This window comes from Sinocyclocheilus anshuiensis, unplaced genomic scaffold (assembly GCF_001515605.1).
Source record: "Sinocyclocheilus anshuiensis isolate Anshui unplaced genomic scaffold, SAMN03320099.WGS_v1.1 scaffold487, whole genome shotgun sequence".
In the NCBI taxonomy this organism is placed as follows: Eukaryota; Metazoa; Chordata; class Actinopteri; order Cypriniformes; family Cyprinidae; genus Sinocyclocheilus; species Sinocyclocheilus anshuiensis.
The window spans coordinates 643,417-664,481 of NW_015548240.1; the positions used below are offsets into that span (position 1 = coordinate 643,417).

General features: G+C 34.7%; 2 protein-coding genes across 6 annotated transcripts in view; both read left to right on the plus strand.

The window, feature by feature from the left end:
- The window catches only part of LOC107654955 (phosphofurin acidic cluster sorting protein 2-like), a 30,964-nt gene extending 24,545 nt beyond the window's left edge, over nucleotides 1-6,419 (plus strand). For 4 of the 5 annotated variants that reach the window (XM_016442296.1, XM_016442297.1, XM_016442300.1 and 1 more), the window contains 7 exons: nucleotides 518-550; nucleotides 3,143-3,185; nucleotides 3,275-3,317; nucleotides 3,670-3,796; nucleotides 3,873-4,099; nucleotides 4,185-4,298; nucleotides 5,225-6,419. In XM_016442296.1, coding sequence (XP_016297782.1) covers nucleotides 518-550; nucleotides 3,143-3,185; nucleotides 3,275-3,317; nucleotides 3,670-3,796; nucleotides 3,873-4,099; nucleotides 4,185-4,298; nucleotides 5,225-5,343 — 706 coding nt within the window. In that variant the 3' untranslated portion in view covers nucleotides 5,344-6,419. The remainder of the gene's footprint in view (nucleotides 1-517; nucleotides 551-3,142; nucleotides 3,186-3,274; nucleotides 3,318-3,669; nucleotides 3,797-3,872; nucleotides 4,100-4,184; nucleotides 4,299-5,224) is intronic. The other variant, XM_016442299.1, reaches the window with a different exon arrangement.
- Nucleotides 6,420-8,824: 2,405 nt separating this feature from the next.
- The window catches only part of LOC107654956 (DDB1- and CUL4-associated factor 5-like), a 17,792-nt gene continuing 5,551 nt past the window's right edge, over nucleotides 8,825-21,065 (plus strand). The window contains exons 1-7 of the mRNA XM_016442301.1: nucleotides 8,825-9,340; nucleotides 12,956-13,099; nucleotides 13,188-13,364; nucleotides 13,640-13,769; nucleotides 15,364-15,577; nucleotides 18,222-18,288; nucleotides 18,371-18,498. Of these exons, the coding sequence (XP_016297787.1) occupies nucleotides 9,133-9,340; nucleotides 12,956-13,099; nucleotides 13,188-13,364; nucleotides 13,640-13,769; nucleotides 15,364-15,577; nucleotides 18,222-18,288; nucleotides 18,371-18,498 (1,068 nt within the window). The 5' untranslated portion in view covers nucleotides 8,825-9,132. The remainder of the gene's footprint in view (nucleotides 9,341-12,955; nucleotides 13,100-13,187; nucleotides 13,365-13,639; nucleotides 13,770-15,363; nucleotides 15,578-18,221; nucleotides 18,289-18,370; nucleotides 18,499-21,065) is intronic.

Sequence of the window (21,065 nt, forward strand, 5' to 3'; positions counted from 1 at the left end):
ATGTATTCTTGAGTCTATAAGGTAACAATAATATAATAAGATAACTTTGTTTGAAATGGGTTTGGCTAAAAGAAAATTTTGGTTTCGTCTATACTACTAGGTACTTACAGTATACTATATTGACTGGGTTAAATAGAATTGCAGTTCTAAAAAGAGACTAAAATACAATTTTCATTGACTAAAACTAGACTAAATGTCATCAGTTTTCGTCGACTAAAACTAGACGAAAATAGTCATGGATAATTCTGACTAAAATAAGACTAAAATGCTCAGACTTTTAGTTGACTAAAACTTGACTAGACTAAAAAGAGTATGAACGTGACTAAAACTAATAAAAACTAAAATGACAGCTTCACACAAAGACTAGACTAAAACTAAAATTAAAACAGGCCACCAAAAACAACACTACATCCTCCACCTTAAAGTCATGTTTGGACAGAAAGCATGTGAATGTCACTGTTTCTCATCTATGTCTGTAAATAACACTTTATTTCTCTTTTCCTTGCCCTCTCTGAAGGAAAAAGAGCTTTCATTTTGATTTTGCTGTAAGGTATTGTGGTCCTCCTGCCTGTGCTGATACCGTAGCCAATCAGATACATATCACCTTCCTTTCTCTCGCTCGCTCTTCTCCTGCAGTATTGAGGGGAATTATAGCTGAGCAGAGAGATTCTGTTGAAACTCTAGAGATTCCATCCACACTTTACAATTTGTGGTTTATTCAGGGTGAAAACAGTTCAGTGGGCTTCCTTTCCTGTAGCTGCCATATCAAGCATTGCAGTTTCTCCCTTTTATTTCTTCTCCACCTTCTGATGATTTTGGAATTAGCCATTAAATTGTGTACTAAAGGCTGTGGTGTGGAAAGAATGTGAAGGTTTTATTGGATCTCTTGCTGCTCTGGGTATGAATATTACCTCCATCATCCTCTGCACACCTCCGATGTCCTTCAGCAGAGCACACAATGTACCAGAGCCTTTTCAGTTTAAGCTTCTTATAACATTCAAAACCTAAATGTCCTTCAAGGGCCCAGAAAAAAGGACATAATACTTAAATAAAACCTCTATAGAGGACATCAGGATTCAGTTACAAAGAAAAGGGAAAAATTATGTTCATTATACACAGTTTTTAAGTTTCAGGCCATTTTTGTTCTGTGACACATCCTTCTTTATTACTTGATTACTAGACTAAAACATTGAAAAAATTGTTAATAAAATACATTTCTCAATTATACTTTGAAATGTATTACAGGTTGATTTAATATAATTTGTTATATTTATATGGGGAAAATAATCAAATTGAAATACATTATCATTTACTTTTTTATGTTGACACTGTTTTTGGGAACTTTATTATTAAGAAATATATGTACAGTGCTGTTCAAAAGTTTGGGATCAGTTTCTTGAGCTCATCAAGGCTGCGTTTATTTGATCAAAATACAGAAAGAAATGTAATTTTGTGAAATATTATTACAATTTAAAATAGGATTTCCATTTTAATATACTTTCAAATATAATTTATTTCTCTGAAGCAAAGCTGAATTTTCAGCATCATTACTCCAGTCTTCAGTGTCACATGATCCTTCAGAAATCATTCTAATACGCTGATTTATAATCAATGTTGGAAACAGTTGTGCTGCTTAATATTTTTTGGGACCTACTTTTTTCAGGATTCTTTGATCAATAAAAAGTAAAAAAAAAAAACAGTGTTTATTCAAAATAGAAATATTGTGTTACACTACTATTAAAAAGTTTGGGGTCAGTACATTTTTTCTTTCTTTTTTTAAAGAAATTAATACTTTTATTCAGCAAGGATGTGTTAAATGGATAAAAAGTGATAGTAAAGACTTGCTCCATTAAAAAATATTCAAAATCTTACTGATTTCAAACGTTTGAACAGTAGTGTATATGCTATTGTAATGTTGGTATGTAACTCTGGCATGTAAGGGAAATTTGTGGGTCTTGAGAATTTCTGGGTCCCGGAGGATATTTTCAGTTTGAATAAAAAATCAAGGATGCAAATGATTTCAAATGATTGCACTTTCATGAAAAGGCAGAAAAAATATCTGAGGTGAGCAGACTGTATGATGGAGGTAAAATGATTTCTCCATTTTCTGTCTTAGCTTCATGTTCATTTTTCTCCCCTCTAGTGATCTCTCTCTCATCAGAGTAAAAACCTAAACTACACAACACTCACACACTCACAGTCCGAGCAGGTGCTTGAAGTATTGCTGCTGATATTGGCTGAATTCTCAGTTATTGGTTTCATCAGTGTCTTTATATTCTCTGGTTTGCAGAGCAAGAGACCTTCTGTTATGCCTTTCACTGAGAGCAACTTCTATTTCGGCTCAAATGCACTCTGTGAACTCCCTCTATTTGGGCTTGTGCTGTGTTGTTTTTGGGGTGGTTTGTTGGCACAGATTATTTATTCTTTCTGTTCTCTTATAATTTGCTTCTGGTTTTGGGTTTTGCTCTTCTCAGAGATGGTTTAACACAACATGAGATTTCAGTCTGAATGTAAATCTGTTGGTTGTATTGCAAAATTAGTGTTATACAGTGTATATATATTTAAAATAATGCTTTCCCTTAAGAACTCATTTCATGCTGAACAGTGTGGCCATTTCATGATTTTATTTTGGAATATAATGTACAAGTAAGCATAACCATTTTAACATTGTTGTTGCTAGATCTATAATCTCTGCATTAGACCATCTCTGGTTCAAGTAGCTTGAATCTGAGCAATGATTGGCTGAGAATGCTTCTTTCTTTTAGTTTTTTCGGGGCGGGTGGGGCAGTGGCATAACGGCAGCAGTCGATTAGAATTATGCTGGCATGACTCGCTTTACAGCATTTCTTTGTAGCATGTCTCAGACACGCTTTATTATTGGATGACACAAAATAGTCAGTTGTATTTAACTGAAAGTTGGGAAGAACTTGAAGTTAAAGAACGCTCAGTTGGAGGGGCAAAGAGTGAATGAACCAGACAAAATTGGACAAAATCAGTCTTAGAAGCCTTTTCTCCTTAGAGATCAAAATGCTATTCTAAACTTAAGGGGGGTTTTGGTAGATATAGTGTGCAGTTTAATGGGGTTAATTTACCAGTCAGTAAACCATGTGTTCAAAGTCCTCTTTCTTTTTCCCTCTCACAGTCCTGATGAAGACTCGTGTCAGAAATTCATTCCTTTTATTGGGGTATGTGTCCATTTACAATTATGTTTTTATAGTTTGAAATGTTTTATTGTATTTGGCACAAAGTTTATTTGTTTTCAAACTGTCTTCAGGTGGTGAAAGTGGGGATTGTTGAACAAACGTCTGCCACATCTGGTTAGTTATACTGTCAATATATTATATATTAAATATGGCTGTCAACTGTTAACTCGTATAAAATATGACAAAATAATAGTAAAAAAAAATTACATATGTGTTTTTTGGCTTGAGGAGGAAAACACAGATTAACTTTATTCAGAGGCCCAAACTGAGTAAAAGTATGCAATTTCTTGTTCTACAATGAAAATAGTACAATGAATTATAAAAATGCATGAAAAAAATTCTAATAGCCCTTATGTGAAATATAACCAGTTGTGAACCTAAAATATTTGTTATATTATTTTTATTTATAAATGTTATATTTAAGGTGGTGTATTAATGTTTTGTGCATGTGACTGTGTGTTTGTAGGTGATTCAGATGACGCTGCTCCTGTAGGATCGTCTCTTCTCTCGTCTACTCCTCCTGCACAGATCTCACCATTACTGAAAGAAGCATCTCCAACGCCTCCTTCTTCTCCTTCTGTGCACATGTCCAGGTACAAACACACACAGCGCTAGGTGTCAGAGATCTCTGTAGTCTTCTGTTTTCTCACCTTGTCTTTGTGGCTGCAGTTCTCCTGGAGGAGGTCAGGGGGAGCTGATGGGTCTTCAGGTTGATTACTGGATTGCTCTTTCAGAGAGGAAGAAAGAAGTGGAGAAGAGAGACTCCTCTGCCAAAAACACGCTCAAGTGCACCTTCCGCTCGCTGCAGGTTAGCCGCCTCCCACTGGGCGGAGCAGAGACGACACATCAGCCAACCATGTCCATGAATGTTGTCACCAAAGAGAAGAATAAGAAGGGTAAGACACAGAAACACAATACTTATAGTTTATAAAATGTACTGTGTTGTTGAATAAGCATCAAACACACTGTCTCTGTGTTCAGTGATGTTTCTGCCAAAAAAGACCAAGGATAAGGAGGCGGAGTCTAAGAGTCAGGTGATAGAGGGCATAAGTCGACTCATCTGCACGGCCAAACACCAGCAGACTATGCTGAAAGGTGATCAGCCAATCAGAATTCTTCAAAGTAATCGCTACAATTTACAATACAGTCAGTAAACCTCGCTTAGGGGGGTCATAAACTTCCTGCAAGCTGCAAAAGTGGAACATTTCAGTGTAAACTCTTTTCTGAACCTGCTACAATGTATTTTCAGCCTTTCAATTTCAGCCTACAGTTAAAAATATATTTATAATGCAAACCACCAGCTCACAAACTTTGACTAACAATATATACATAAATTTCAAATTAAAAAATTGCACCACCAGTTAAATTTAATATAAATGTAATAATAATTATAATTATTATAATTACATTTAAATGTTTTTTTAAGTGGTTTTGTTTATATATATAATTTTTTTTATTATTTAGTAATAATAAATTATATACCATTCAACATTTTTTGGGGAAGAAATTAATACTTTTATTTAGCATTAGTAAAGACTTTTAATTGTGGCAAAAGATTTCCATTTCAAACAAGTTAATCAAAGTTGTTAAAAAAAGTATCACAATTTCCACAAAAACATATCTTCAACACACATACACGCATATATATATATATATATATATATATATATATATTGAGCTTCTAATCAGCATATTAGATTGATTTCTTAAGGATCATGTGACACTGAAGGCTGGAGTAATAACGCTGAAAATACATAAATATTGTAATAATATTTCACAATATTACTTATCTGCTGTATTTATTGAATTTACTGAAGGTCTCTTAGGCTCACCAAAGCTGCATTTATTTGATCAAAAATACTTACAAAATCCTACCAACCTCAAACTTTTGAACAGTGCTATATATTATACATACATCTCTTTATAATTTAGTATCGATGATGTATAATTTATATTTGTGGAGTTCAGGAAAACATGGTTAAAGACTAAAGACATGCATGTTTTTTGCTTCCTCCCTACAGTGTTGATAGATGGAGTAGAATGGAACGATGTGAAGTTTTTCCAGCTTGCAGCTCAGTGGTCATCTCACGTCAAACACTTCCCGCTTGCCATCTTCGGACCCTCCAAAGGGCCTTACTGAACTACAGCCTCACATCTTCACTCCTCTACGCTACGGCTGCCTTTACACTCAGTGCTGCCTGATGTTTTTATTTAAAATATCTGCTTTCTCACGGTTTGTGTCTGTGTTTTTTTATTTCAGTGACATTCGATTGTTCTTTTATGAAAGACTTGATGCAGTCTTGGCAACAGGGCATATTTTTTTGGACTACGTATGTTAAAACCCTCCAGTGTTTATAGAGAAATGACTAATGAACTGAATCTTTAAAACTGATCTAATTCTGTAACTAGTGAGTTTTCGGGTGGTTTTGTGTCATTCTGCAAAGCTGTATCCACACACTTCAGCAGCCAGCACACTTGTGGGAGAGCAAACCAGCAAAAAGGGGAGAAAGGAACTGTGCTTTTGTTATATTAAAAGGACAAAATCTGGATTGGATTTAGCTTCGGATGGATTTTCCAGATGGCTTGGCTTTATCCTGAAGACAGCTAAAGCGTTTTCTCCATCTCTCTCGCTCTATAACCTCAGCGAGGTCAGAGAGTCTCTCGAAGGTTAATTGTGTGTTTGTGTTGCAGTCTCCACCTCGTCATATGTGATTTACTTTGTAGGTTTGTGTGTGTGTGTGTGTGTGTGAGAGAATGTATTCACTGAAGGTACTGAACGCTAAAGCACTTTTAAAACATTACTAGATTGTGTTTTTGTTATATAATGCTTCCTGTGGTGCACAGCGCTGTTCACTCCAGCTAAAAACTGCAGCAAAGCTTTGTGGGAACTTTGGAGACAGACACTGGACTGAGTGTCTGTGTCTACATTAGATGGACCAGTGTCAAACCTGTGTGCTGCACTCTTTAAAATATTTTTTAATGTAAATGTTTCCTAGAATGAAATGTACATTGTGTTTGGTTTGTTGGCTTGTTTGAGGATGTTTTCTTGTGAGATGTCCAGTTTCCTCCAGATGCTGTAATGGATTTAGAATAATGTGCCTAAAACATGGAGAATTTTTAGAGCAGCGATGTCCAGGTCATACTTAACCCCAAAATCAAAAGAAAATAAGTTAATATTTTGTTATAAGGGAAATGCAGCATATTTTTAGGACATGTTATTTATATATTTTTGTTTTTGCATTGTGATGACATTTTAATGATAATTTAAAATATTTACACAGCATGGTAACATTTGTTGTACTACCTTTGTTTGTTTAAAAAAAAAAAGAATATATTTATACGTTTATTAATCTTGGTTAATTTCCATATACATTTTTATTTTTTTTTCCAAGTTGCATAATTTAACATTAGTTAATGTATTATGAATTACCCGTGAATAACAATATGATTATAAATTAACATTAACCTAGATTAATAAACATAAAAAAAATATTGTTCATGAGACCAAATGCATTAACTAACATTAACAAATTGAACCTTATTGGAAAGTGTTGGAAACAATCTAATGAGAATGACCTTTGAGAATGCTGAGCAGCAAACTTAGAAGCAAAACGTTAGAGTAATGAGACTCTTATTTGTCACAATTCAGAAAAACTTGATGGCCCCAAAAAAAAATTTCTTCTGATTTTGGGGTGAAATATGACCTGTAGATGTTTCATGAACACTAAACAAACAAGCTACATACATATGTCACTATATTTTGATCTCCCTAAATGTAGCATAAGAATTACAGTGTTCCACAGCCTGTGTGCATACAGTATACCTGCCTGTAGGTGACATGAACACGTGTAGATGCTAATGACTCGGTGTTATAAAGGTATTAGACATGCCTTTTTCCTAAGGCCCTTTAGCGAGGCTCTGAACCATCTCTTAGTCTCTGCTTTGCGAGACGGTGAGATTGTTTAATCCTCGTTACTCCTATAGAGTCGTTTTAAATCAAATTATATTGTGCCTCACTTGCTCCTAAGAAAGCCAAAATATGTCAGAACAAACAAATCCAACCCCGAGGGAACCATCCCATAATTTAACTCACAGACTCGCACTTGTCACGATTAATGCAAGCAAGTGGCAAACATGTGCAATGATGTCAGTGTTGTTCTATTTCTGGTCAGCAGAGGTTTTGGTGCGATTTGATGGAAATATTTCATGCTTGTCCAGACTGTAAAAAGGTTCATAATTTATCATACACAGTATGTAAGGAGCTGTGCTGATGATGTCAGCTTATAGTTAAAGTTGTGCTAAAGAACTGTCTGTTTGCTGTTTAAATGTATACCTGCCACTAGTATTAGTTTTGTTTTGTCTCTTATTACAAATATAATTGAAAAAACTTTTATTTTTTTTATTTAAAAGTTCTGCTCCAGTTATGGAGGATTACTCAGATAAATTTGTATTTGTAAGAAAAACTGTTGAAAAAAATACTACCACTGTAATTCCTTACTGGAATTTAATAAAACTACACACTAAGATTTGTTTTGGTCCCTGCTTGTCATTTTTATGCTTGTTGAGTGAATATTAAAAAATTGGGTATTCTATATTTGCACATGACTTAGAGTCTTTAACTCTGCTAATATTTTCTGTGAATCACAAGATATAGAATGCCAAAAGTTTTTGAATGTTTCATTTAGCATGATGTTGTAAAATTTGAATCTGAATGTAACAATTAAATATGAATCTTTTGAATCTGGATCTGAATAATTTAATATGTAATTTATAATTTAGCAGTGATTTTTTACATCTATCTCTCTCTCTATATATACAGTGATAGCATAATTAATAATATAATTAATAACATAAGATAAATGTTATTTTTTGGTATGAGTAAATGTATGAAGAGTAAAGGTTTATTATTGTAAATTTTTTGCATTTTAATAAAGTCTAATGATAAAATATAAGTAATTTAATGTTGTTTCTATTTACGTTTCATTCTATTTATGTTAAATGTTAAAAAATGTTACATTATTAACACCTGAGTGTAAAAGTTAAATATAAATCTTTTGAATCTAAATAATTTAATATATAATATTTAATTTAATTTTAATAAATCACTGTAAAGTAAAAAAAGGTTTTTACGCAAAGTGTAAAAAGGTTTATTTTTATTATCTTCCAGTTTTTTTAAATAAGTCCCTTACAATAATACAATATTGTATAAATAGCTTATTTTAATATGGTTTCTATTTATATTTTTAATTTACTTTAAATATTTTAAATATTATATTGTTAACTAGATAAAGTAAACTTTTATGGTCGTGAAAGTTGTTTTTTTAATGCAGCATTTTTGTTGTCTAATTTCTCGGGTGTAAAGCCAGGTAAATTGGTGCACTTTTTCCATTGAGATGACTGGAACAAAATGTCCCAATTAACCCGAATACATATTTAACAAATAACATATTTAACTAGATAGATATTAACTTATATATAAACAAAGAAATACTTAAATAGATACACATGCACATGTATGTGCTGTACACATACAGCATACTGGTTCACTTTTTAACAACAATAAAATATTCAAAAATCAAGCACTGCATTAAAAGCAACACAGATTACAGAGGCACAAGTGTTCACAAATTATATAAACCGAAGCATATTATATAACATTCAATCAGAAAGCACAGCAGCGGTTCTGGTTCGGAGTTAGTGATCCGCTCTTGTGACGTCATCACCCTTGCACCGGAGCAGGAAGTGCCGGCGGTCGGTGGGACTCTAAACAACCTTCTGTTTTTGCTGCGCACTTTCATGCTTTACCGAGCAAACATGTAACGGTACATCCTCCAGCCGAAGCAGAATCCACCGAATCATACCGGAGCTCAAACCCATGACGGCTGGGACACTGTAGCGGTGGCGTTGAGACTCGTTTACCGGAGGAGAGATGAAGGAAGTGCGGGGCTGCGTCGTGCGGAGCGCCGTCGGGTTCCTTTCCCGCAGGACGATCGGCGGACAGCCGCGGCTGAAGGAGGACTTCCAGAGGCGCAGACTGGCCGGCTGCTCCAGCCTCTATAAGAAGGACATGCTCGGCCACTTCGGCTGCGTCAACGCCATTGAGTTCTCCAACAATGGAGGCCAGTGGCTGGTGTCCGGTAAGATCCTCCGGTCCTGCACGCTGATCTTACTAATGTGGGTCAGCGAGAGAAAGACGGACAGGAGTAGAGAACAGGCATGCAGAATAAAACATGCATTGACAGGATTGCTTTGACATCTTTAGTTTGTCAGATTGTGCATGCATGTTTTATTTTTCTGGGCATTGCCAAAATAAAAATAAAAAACAGGTTTTAGTCTTCCTGTCAGTGATATATAAACATGTTAAGGGTGCACTCAGTAAAAAAAAAAAAGTTTTTACACAAAGAAACGCAATGACTAGAGTAATGTCATTTAAAAAATGATATTAGATTACATAATGCACATCCACATGAGATGAAGATCAGTCTTCTAGAAAAAGCTTTTTTTTTTATTCTGCATGAAGTGGGTCGCCCCTTTATGGGCGTAACCATGTTTACATCACGTGACCAGCCTTAACGCACAACACTAAAGTTACTGATAGTATACTAAGTTTAGTCTGTTATAATAAACAATAAAAAGATCTACCATGCCATAGTTCATAGATAAATGGCAAGACATTAAACACTAACTGCAAACACAGTCATAGTCACCACACTGAAAAAAAATGCCTGTCCAAGATAGTCGCTGCAACTTGTTAGAACTGCATCCAAAAATGTAAATTAACTTGTTCACAAACTCCATCCATCCAGGCTGAAGTCGGTATGAAGCCTTTATCACTAGTAGCCTACTATTAGTACAAATGAGAGCCAGATAAACCTAAACGAAACTAAGTGAATGCACCTTTGTAGGTGGTTCAGACTGTAGAAGGGCCTCAATAGTTTCAGTCTGACTCTTTTTCTTGCGGACTCATTAATTGGTTGCAGCTGTTACTGATTCTTTTGGCTTCACACATTATTTCCTGCTCAAGTCCTTTGTATGCTTTTGCACTTGCATATTTTCAGTCTTTACATTAGGCATGTACAGTGTGGTGAATGCGGAGAGTTCCCATGCTCCTGACCTGGAAACCAGGAAATATCAGACCATTTTAAAATTGTGGTTTCAAGGCCTGGAAAAGTTTTCTAGCAGTGCTTGACTTTAAAGTATTTTATGAGCTAGAAAGTACCTCTAATTTCATTCAGTTTAAAATATTTTTTAACTCCAGTAATGACTAGAGAAGTCATGTAAATCCATGGGTCAAAATACTTAAAGAGAAGATTTTGAAGAGAGAACATATATATTTTTTTCTTTACACAGGTTTTGTACAGAAATGTAGATTAACTTTCCCTTAGTTTCACTGTGAAACTGACTGCAAAACCCTGAAATGTCAGTTTCATTTTGTACAACAGATGACACTAAAACAGCAGTAGGTTGCTCTCAACATCTTTAATGGTTTGCATGGCAACAAACATGTCAATCTGTATAGTCTCACTACTGTTCATAAGTTTGGGGTTGGTAAGAATTGTTTAATGTTTTTGAAAGAAGTCTCTTATGCTCACCAAGTCATGTAATAAAAAGTAAAAACATTAATATTGTAAAATATTACAATTTCAAATAACTTTTTTCTAATTTCCCATTTTTAAAATGTAATTTATTACTGTAATGCTAAGCTCCAATCTTCAGTGTCACATAATAATAATCCATCAGACATCATTGTTATAGGAGCCATGTAAATATTAATGTGTGATGTCATGTGACTGTGGGAAAATGTGGGAGTGTCATTAATTATTTGAGAGTTAAAACACCTGTTGTGAGTGGGGGTTGTCAGGGAAAGAAGGGGGTGAGTGATGGAGCACGCATTTTTTTGTTGACCGTATATTCAAACTTTTGCATTGATAATCTGCCGATCCTTCAAGAAATGCATGCCTCAATGAACAAGTTGTCGGTGGACAAATAAATCTCAAGAACAGATAACCAAGACCCTTAATGCTGATGCTAAATCATTTATTCCCAGAACTGAAGCTCAACAAATGGTTTCTTCTAAGGATTACCGCAATACAGGTGCAAAGGCAAACAAGAAGAACATTTCCCAAACCATTTATTCCCAGACAATTTAAAGCCCAAGTCAAATAAGTCAGCGTGGTAATGTGAACATAAGTGCCCCGTATGGAAGTGGCTCTGCTGGTTCAGGAAATACTGATCAAATTCTCCATATTATGGATAAACAAAATGAAATTACATCTTTACTGATTCAACAACAGTGTCTGTCATCTTTGCCTAAAAGGGAAATTCAGGTGTTTGACGGAAACCCTCTGCAATACCATTCTTTTATGAAATCCTTTGAAAGTGCTGTGGAGAGTAAAACTGAAAGCCCGAGTGATCGCTTATACTTTCTTGAACAGTACACCAGGGGTCATCCAAGAGAGATTATAAAGAGTTGCCAACATATGCCAGCCGATCATGGGTATTTAAGGGCCAAAGCTTTACTACAAAAGCATTTTGGCGACCAGTATAAAATTGTGTCTGCCTATATGGAAAAGGCTCTTTCGTGGGCAAACATCAAAGGTGAAGATTTCAGAGCTTTACAAGATTATAGTTTGTTCCTAAGAAGCTGTTGTAACTCCATGGAAAATATTCAGTATTTGCGTGAGATGGATACACCCTCCAATATGTTGACTGTGGTGAAAAAATTACCATACAAATTAAGGGAAAAATGGAGATCAGAGGTCTGTGAACTGCAGGAAGCTGTAAGTCAAAGAGCGGATAAGTAACATTCGAGATGTGCTGGTAAAAATCCCAGAAGAACTGAGAGCAAAAAACGTAAAAGATTTGGATTTGGGCCAAGATTTACTTCCAATAGAGAGAGTGTTAGGCATACAATGGTGTATACAATCGGATGCCTTCAAGTTCAAAATTGTGTGTAATATGCTGATATTTTTCTTATGATTAACAATGTTGAAAACAGTTGTGCTGCTTAATATTTTTGTGTAAACCGTGATACTTTATTTCAGGATGCCTTGATGAATAGAAAGCTTAAAAGAACAGCATTTATTTGAAATAGAAATCTTTTGTAACAGTCCGTTTTTATCAATTTAATGCATCCTTAATGAATAAACAGTATTAATTTCTTAAGATTAAAATGGCATATGGAAACTTGTCACCGTTGTAACACAAGGCAGTCACCTGAATCTCTTTCATTAGATACAAATGCGTATTTTCCAGTTGGCTCAGAATTTTATTTACGGACATAGTTCATAGATCAGATTTGCCATTCAGGTTTGTCACTTACAGCACATCGTGTCAGAGCTTTTTTGCAAGTCTCCAGATCGGTGCATTATTTTAAAAACAATATAAAATAAAATAAAAAATTAACAATGAGAGTAAAGATTAAAGTAGCTCTATATTTATTTATAACAGTAAAAAGCTAAACTCTTGATGAATTGACTGAGCAGAATCAGTTTATCACATTTAGATATTTGCACCAGCTGAGAATAAAACACCTTTTGTAGTAAATCAGAGCAGGAGTATGAGAGGGCTACATGATGTTTTTGTTATCACGACCATGAATTTCTGAACTTCTGTTGAGAACAAGCCTCCCAAACTCTTCTTTGGTGTCTGTAAACCAGCCAGATTGTGCACATATAACCTTACTTTCATACCCTTAGGAGTGATGCTGAAACATTTCTCTGGTGAATCTATTAATATGTCTTGTGTTGCAGGTGGAGATGACCGCAGGGTGCTGCTGTGGCACATGGAGAAAGCAATACACTCACGAGCCAAACCAATCAAGTTGAAGGGGGAGCACCTGTCCAACATCTTCTGCCTGGCATTTGACAGCACCAACAAACGTGTTTTCTCAGGAGGTAAAACTGCTCAGCTGCTCAGGATTGTGATGCTGCAGCTGAAACAGAGGGGAGATCGAATGTCTAATGTTTCGGTCTGTCGCTGCAGGAAATGATGAGCAGGTGATTCTGCACGACGTAGAACGTGGCGAGACGCTCAATGTCTTTTTGCATGATGATGCTGTGTATGGTCTGTCCGTCAGTCCTGTTAATGATAACGTCTTCGCCAGCTCATCTGATGACGGCCGAGTTCTCATATGGGACACAAGAGAACCGCCACATGGAGGTACATATTCAATAGTTGAATTTCTTGGTTTTTAATATGGCCCCCTTTTTTAATGAATCACAGAAATCACTTCAGTGTCACATGATCCTTCAGAAATCATTCTTATATGCTAATTTGGTGCTCAAGAAACACAACAGGTTGTGCTGCCTAATATTTTTGTGGAAACCATAATACATTTTAGGATTTTTTTGTGTGTGTATTCTAGAATCTTTGTTTCATCTAAATTCTGAACTGTTATAGATCCGGTGTTACTCTAATTCTGTTGTGTGTTCTAGAACCGTTCTGCTTGGCCAACTACCCCTCAGCATTCCACAGCGTGATGTTTAACCCAGTAGAACCCCGTCTGCTGGCCACTGCAAACTCTAAAGAGGGGGTGGGACTGTGGGACATCCGCAAACCCCGCAGGTGAGATGGAGATCTGTCTGAAAAACGCACACACATTCTGTCACAGTCTATCACATTCTATCACTCTATCACTCTAATCTCAGCACTTTCACTTATGATAGAACACCATAAATACTGTGTTAATAAATCTATTTTTAGGGTATGAGTTTGAAATGTGAAAAATAAGCACTAGTATGTAAATCAGGGGTGGTTAGTCTGCTACTAATTCGCAGATGTAAACCACAAACAACATTTATCCATTATTTTAATTCCAAATCCAAAATGCTTTTTCAGCATTGTGATTCTTTTTTTTAACACAGTACAGTAATACAATCTTTTTTCGACAATGGCACATTTAAACACAATAAATATAAACAATATATTATTTAATGCATTTGACTTTTAGATTTATATGTTAAGTTGCTCAAGCAAGTGGCAAAACATTTAAACACAGCCTATAGCCTACTTTTCTCACATTAAAATTAGGCTATCACAAAAATATTAAATTAAAACATACCACTGACAGAAACAGTCTGCTCTCATGCCTTTTCTTTTGCATTTAAATCTTAAAGAACTTTGTTTTTCTACCTCCACATGTGCATCTGTTATGTTGCCTTGTTTATCCAAAAGTGCTATTTGCCTTGTTTTAAACCTAGCCAAAAAGCCATGTGTTGACTGTGAAACACTGTAGACTTCAATTATATCCATTTATTGTGAAATTACTACATTTACGTGTCAATCCATATTCATTTTTACCGCGAAAAATGCGCTGTCACTTTAATTCAGTGTGTTCAGAGTTTTTATCAAGATTGGAGCAAAACTCTGCAGGACTGTGGCTGTCCAGAACTGAAGTTGGCCACCCATGGTGTAAATAGTTGTTTTAAATTGTAGTAATATTTCACATTATTATAATTTTTTACAGTATTTTTGATTAAACAAATGCATCCTTTTTGAGCATAAGATACTAAAAAACATTTAAAAATCTTACTGAACCCAAACATTTTTACTGAATGGATTTTATCTTACTGAACCCAAACATTTTTACTGAATGTTTTTTTTTTTTTTCATGTACTAACTTGTTAACTGTACTTTTTCTGCTTATTGCACAGCTGCTTACCAAATATATAAATAAATGGACATTAAATATTAATTTGAGTTGAAAGTGTTTTTTTGTGTGTGAAAAAAGCAACTGCAGAGACTGCAGAGGGCCATGAGGAATATGAAAGTAACACAGTTAGCTGCCATGGACATTGTTCAAATAAACAGTTTAGTGTCATTATACAAGTGTGTCTGGCTGCAATTGGTTAATCAGAATCAAGTGTTACAGAGAACTGTGTTTATAAGCAAAAGGGGTTGTTGAACTATGTCCAGTAAAAGCTTGAACGCTTTGCTTCAGTCCAAATATGGGCTGCAATCTAGCTGACAAGGCCAGCTTTATCATCATAGCTGTCTGCTCTACTGCCTGAGACCAGCAGAGGACAGCAGAGCTTGTGTAAAGATGCTCAGAGTTTGGTCACTGCAGACATGATCTCCTGAAATAACACAAACCTGAATAATGATCTATTATAATAACCTACTTTCCTCTGTGGTTGATGTCTCTCTCTCTGTGCTGTAGTTCTCTGTTGCGGTACGGAGGGAGTTTGTCTCTTCAGAGTGCCATGAGCGTGCGTTTTAACAGCATGGGGACGCACCTGCTGGCTCTGCGCAGACGTCTGCCTCCTGTCCTGTACGAGCTCCACTCTCGTCTGCCCAGCTTCCAGTTTGATAACCAGGGCTACTTCAACTCCTGTACTATGAAGAGTTGCTGCTTTGCTGGAGACCAGGATCAGGTTAGATAAACAGGATAATCAAAACTTACAGTAGATGCCAGAACTATGTGGGACAAAAGTGTCTTTCATTTATTGATTGCCATCCAAAAATTGCAACAAAAAAACAACAACTTATAAACTACGGAAAAAAAAAACCTGAGGTCAATATGTTTTAAAAAATATATAAATGAATTACTTTTAATCAAGCAGAGACCAATTAAGTTGCATATCAAATCAGCATATTAGAATGATTTCTGAAGGATCATGGAGTAATGGCTGCTGAAAATTCAGCTTTGCCTTCACAGGAATAAATTGCATTTTAAAATATATTCATATAGAAAACAGTTATTTAAATTGTAATAATATTTCACAGTATTATTGTTCTACTCTATTTTTGATCAAATAAATAAAGCCTGGTCAGCACCTCTTGGTCAGAAGTCTTTCAAATTTCACATTAAAAAAATCTTACCAAACTTTGAACTCTGCAAATAAATCTCAAATATTTTGTTATGTGACCCTGGACCACAAAACTAGTCATAAGTAGCACAATACATTGTATGGGTCAAAATTATCGATTTTTTTTATGCCAAAAATCATTAGGATATTAAGTAAAGATCATGTTCCATGAAGATATTTTGCAAATTTCCTGCTAAGAACTTCATTTGGACAACTTTAAAGGCGATTTTCTCAATATTTTGCTTTTTTTTGCACCCTCAGATTCCAGATTTTCAAATAGCTGTATCTCGGCCAAATATTGTCCTATCCTAACAAACCCCACCCACATCAATAGAAAGCATATTTATTTAGATTTCAGATGATGTATAAATCTCAATTTTTTAAAAATTGACCTTTATGACTGGTTTTGTGGTCCAGGGTCACATATTATAGTAGATATTTCACAAATTACCAATTTTTTGGTAATAGGAAGGTACCCAAGATGGAAAGGAAATGGTACTCAGCTTGTCAAGTGATCTCAACATGGCAGCCACCAAAAGACAACCTGTTCCATGTAGAATAAATCAGCGTTTATTAGGCTGCTGATTTAACTATGGCTGCTGAGATGATCTGTAATCATATTTTAAAAAGTATTATTTATTTATTTTATGTTTAATTCCTAAGTGCATCTGCATAATTAGTCTGGTTTAAGGTCATATCCATCAGACCTTGTCAGACTGGTTTACTTAAGGATTCACATCTTTTATTCAGAAACCGCTAGATGGAGCATAACAGAATTAACTAAATCTCCAAATGACCCATTTCTAATAAACCTAATCCGTCTTTCTATCTATCTGGCTGTCTGAACAATGTAGAGTGAACAAATGACTAACTTATGACTAACTTAACCAGTCCCTTTAATACATCTGGTAATGGGTAATATAAGAGTGTGTGTGTGAGACAGATCACTGATTGCACAGGAGAGGTTTTGTGTGTGCATGTGTACATGTTTGTGTGCATTCTTGTTTGTGGGTTGGTGGACGCGTGTGTCAGTAGATGTTGAGTGTGTGTGTTTTCAGGGATATTCAGTGAGGGAATGTTGGGTTATGGCTTGTAGAAGCTTGTTTTATCAGTGTTGAATCTAAAGCTCAGCAGATGCTCTTCTGTCTGTCTGTCTATCTGTGTCTGTGTGCGCTCTGGTCTCTTGGGTTCTGTGTTTGGATTTTTTGTATGTTTGTCCAGCTGTTTCTGCTCTCTCTTTCTGTCTGACTGTCTTACACCTCCTTCTACAGAACGGTGGATTCTCCTCCCTAAATTCTCTCTAACATCTGAACAGCTCAGTGTGTTTGTTTTACTCAAAACTGTTTTCAGAAATTAGATAAATGTGTCTGAAAACCTCCTCTTGGGGAAAAACTTGTTTTTTTCCCGTTATAAATCAAGTTAATGTTTTATGTTATTTATACACTATCATTTAAAAGTTTGGGGTCGGTAAGATTATTTTGAGCAAAGTCTTAGATGCTCACCAAGGCTGCAATACTGTAATATTGTGAAATATCATTACAATTTAAAATAACTGTTTTCTATTTTAATATATTTTAAAATATCATTTATTTCTGTGATGCCAAAGCTGAATTTTCAGCAGCCATTACTCCAGTCTTCAGTGTCACATGATCCTAAAGAAGTCATTCTAAGATGGTGATTTGGTGCTTAAGAAACATTCATTATTATTATCAATGGTGAAAACAGTTGTGCTACTTAATATTTTTGTGCAAATTGTGATTGTGGAAACCTTTGATTTTAATAGAAGGTCCTTATTTATTTTACAATATAAAGCTCTTTGCTGTCACTTTTGATCAATTTAATGCATCCTTACAGAATAAAACTATTCATTTCTTAAAAAAAAATCATTTTTGTGGAAACTGTGATACATTTTTTTCAGGATTCTTTGGTGAATATAAAGTTTCAAGAACCTTTATTTAGAACAACACAGCATTTATTTTAAATAAAAATCTTTTGTAAAGATTATAAATGCATTTACTGTCACTTTTAATCAATTTAATCATAAGTAATTCTTTTTAAAAAAATCTCTAAATATTTGAATGGTGGTATATGTTCATTTTTTTTATATAGTTCTTGAAACTTCTCTTTGCAGACCGTGTCATATTTCTCTAAAACTCTGTGACAATTGGTTAGTGTGCGTGTGTAATAATATATATTTATGTCTTTTCAGTACATCTTGTCTGGCTCAGATGATTTTAACCTTTACATGTGGAGAATCCCCAGTGACCCTGAAGCAGGTAAACACAGTCACTCATGCACAGGCTAACCGTGTCTGATGTTATTATTATTTATGGGCTCATTCTCTCTCTGTCTCGTCAGGAGGTCCGGGTCGAGTGGTGAACGGGGCTTTTTTGGTTCTGAAAGGTCATCGGTCCATCGTGAATCAGGTCCGCTTTAACCCTCACACGTACATGATCTGCTCCTCGGGGGTGGAGAAGGTCATTAAGGTTAGTTGTTACTCTTATACAAACATTATAATAAACATATTGAGCATCAGAACAAACTAAACAGAAAAGATTATTCATCAAAAATATTTAGTAAATTCTAGGAGTAACCTCTGTCATAATTTACTCATCATTATGTTGTTCTAAACCTTTATGACTGTCTTTCTTTAATGGATCACAAAAAGAGATGTTTTCTCTGCTTTTTTCATACTACTGTAAAAATGAATGGGGATGGTTGGATTTAAATGACTATAAAAGTAATCCATATGATTTGTGTATTATATTCCAAGTTAACTGACAATTAATGTTGGCGTTTATTGAAAATCTTTCCCTTCACTGTAGCTCTCCAGTCTCCACATATGCTTTTTTTTTTTTTTTAAGAAATTAATACTTTTATTCAGAAAGGACACATTAAATTAATCAAAAGTGACAGCAAAGACATTTATAATTTTACAAAATAGTTCTACACAAGTATAAATGAAATTTTAAAATATATTAAAATAGAAAACAGTTATTTTCAAATTGTAATAATTTGTCACAATATTACTGTTTTTACTGTATTTTTTTATTAAATAAATGCAGCCTTGGTGAGCATAAGAGACTTCTTTCAAAAAAAGCTACCATTGAGAGGACTTTAATTTCAGTCTGGTCATCGCACAAACATACGAATACAGTCCACAAGGCATTTTACCTTCTTTTGTGATACTTTTGGGGTGTATTTATATCATATTTGAAGCTGAACAGCATCTGTTGACATTCATTTAGATTTTGTGGAAGAGAGCAGCGTAAACATTCTACCTTATGTTTTCTTTTTCTGTTATGTGGAAGAAAGTCATACGGGTTTGGAACATGAGGGTGAATAAATGGACGATATGTGATTTCTGGGTAAACTATTTCTGCCTGACACGAGCAGACCTGCCACACACACATACACATAGAAAAAAGATTTGGCGTGTGTTAGAAAGATCATCGTGTCTGAACTTGTGTCTGTCCTACATTTAGTCTTAAATGAATTTCTGCTGTCGCTGGTTGAGCCACACCTAAAACCCTAAAGGCACAGAATCAGGAGGTTTTCCTTTCATCTAAAACCCTAAAGACAGAGTCTCACACTTTATCTGTCTCACTGACCTTTCACGGTTTATTTGCCTATATCATTATGAAGCAGAGAGTTACAGCTTCACAACTGCAGCTTCCTAAAAAAATATAACGTAATCAGCAGTTACTTGTTGCGATGTCATAATGACCACAAGGTCTCCATTTTTCGATGTCGTTATCCAGCTGTCATGTTCTATGTGAGTTTGTTTCTTCAGTGTTGTCGTGCTATTGTGAGACTGAGTGAGACTGTATCTTTTGCTGGTGGTTCTTGTGAAATCTTGTTTGGCAGGCAGTAGATGTTGAGTAACGCTAGAACGCTGTGGGCCTGTTCTTACTCATTAAACTCAAGAGTCAAGTTTGTCAGAGACCAGCATGGCATGTTTTTTTGCAACACACAAACAGACACATCTGCTGTGTTTGTACAGACATAAAAGTGGCTACAGTGATTTATACACATTCAGTTCTGTAATAATTCTTGAACATTTCTGGGGTGTTAAGGCCTGTTTCACTCACGTATGAGCAGCGAGTTAGAAAAACTGTAGCGTAACCACAAAAGCTGACTCTCACGTTGTGCTTTCACACTGATGGCATGTCAACTGCGTTTGGAGTCTATAAATATTTTTAATGTTTTTGAAATATTCTCTTATGCTGACCAAGGCTATATTTATTTAATCAAAAATACAGTAAAAACAGTAATATTGGGAATTTTATTACTATTTAAAATTTTAAATAACTTTTTTTTTTATTTTAATGTATTTTAAAATGGAATTTATTCCTCGGATGACAAAGCTGAATTTTCAGCATCATTACTCTAGCCTTCATTGTCACATGATCCTTCAGAAATCATTCTAATATGTTCAAGAAACATTTCTTAATATTATCAATGTTTAAATTCAGGATTCTTTGATGAATAGAATATTTAAAAGAACAGCGTTTATTTAAAATAGAAATCTTTTGTAATATTTTAAATGTCTTTATTGTCAGTTTTGATCAATTTAATGCTTCCTTGCTGATTTATTTATTTATTTTTGCTGACCCTAAACTTTTAAACGGTAGTGTATGAAATTTTATATTATAATAATTAGATTAATCATGAAGTCACAGTTATTGACAGTAAGGAATAAAACAAATCTTAAAAATGGAAAAATGCCTTTTTTTTTGTGAATTTTTAATCTAAATGTTGATTTCTCTAGCTTTGAGACATATATATTTTTTAATCTTACTATAATCTTTTATCTTATATCCTTTAAACTCCGTAAAACTGCTTTGGAGCAATATTTTTTTTTTTAATAAATTCTATAAAAATAATTCTGAATAGAAAGAAGTTTATACATCTAGCATTAATACTGGTAGGAAAAAGATACACTATCAGCTTAATACAAAGTAAACAAAAATAGTTTTCTTTATATACATATACATATATACTACTCATACTAGTGTGTGTGTGTGTGTGTGTGTGTGTGTGTGTGTGTGTG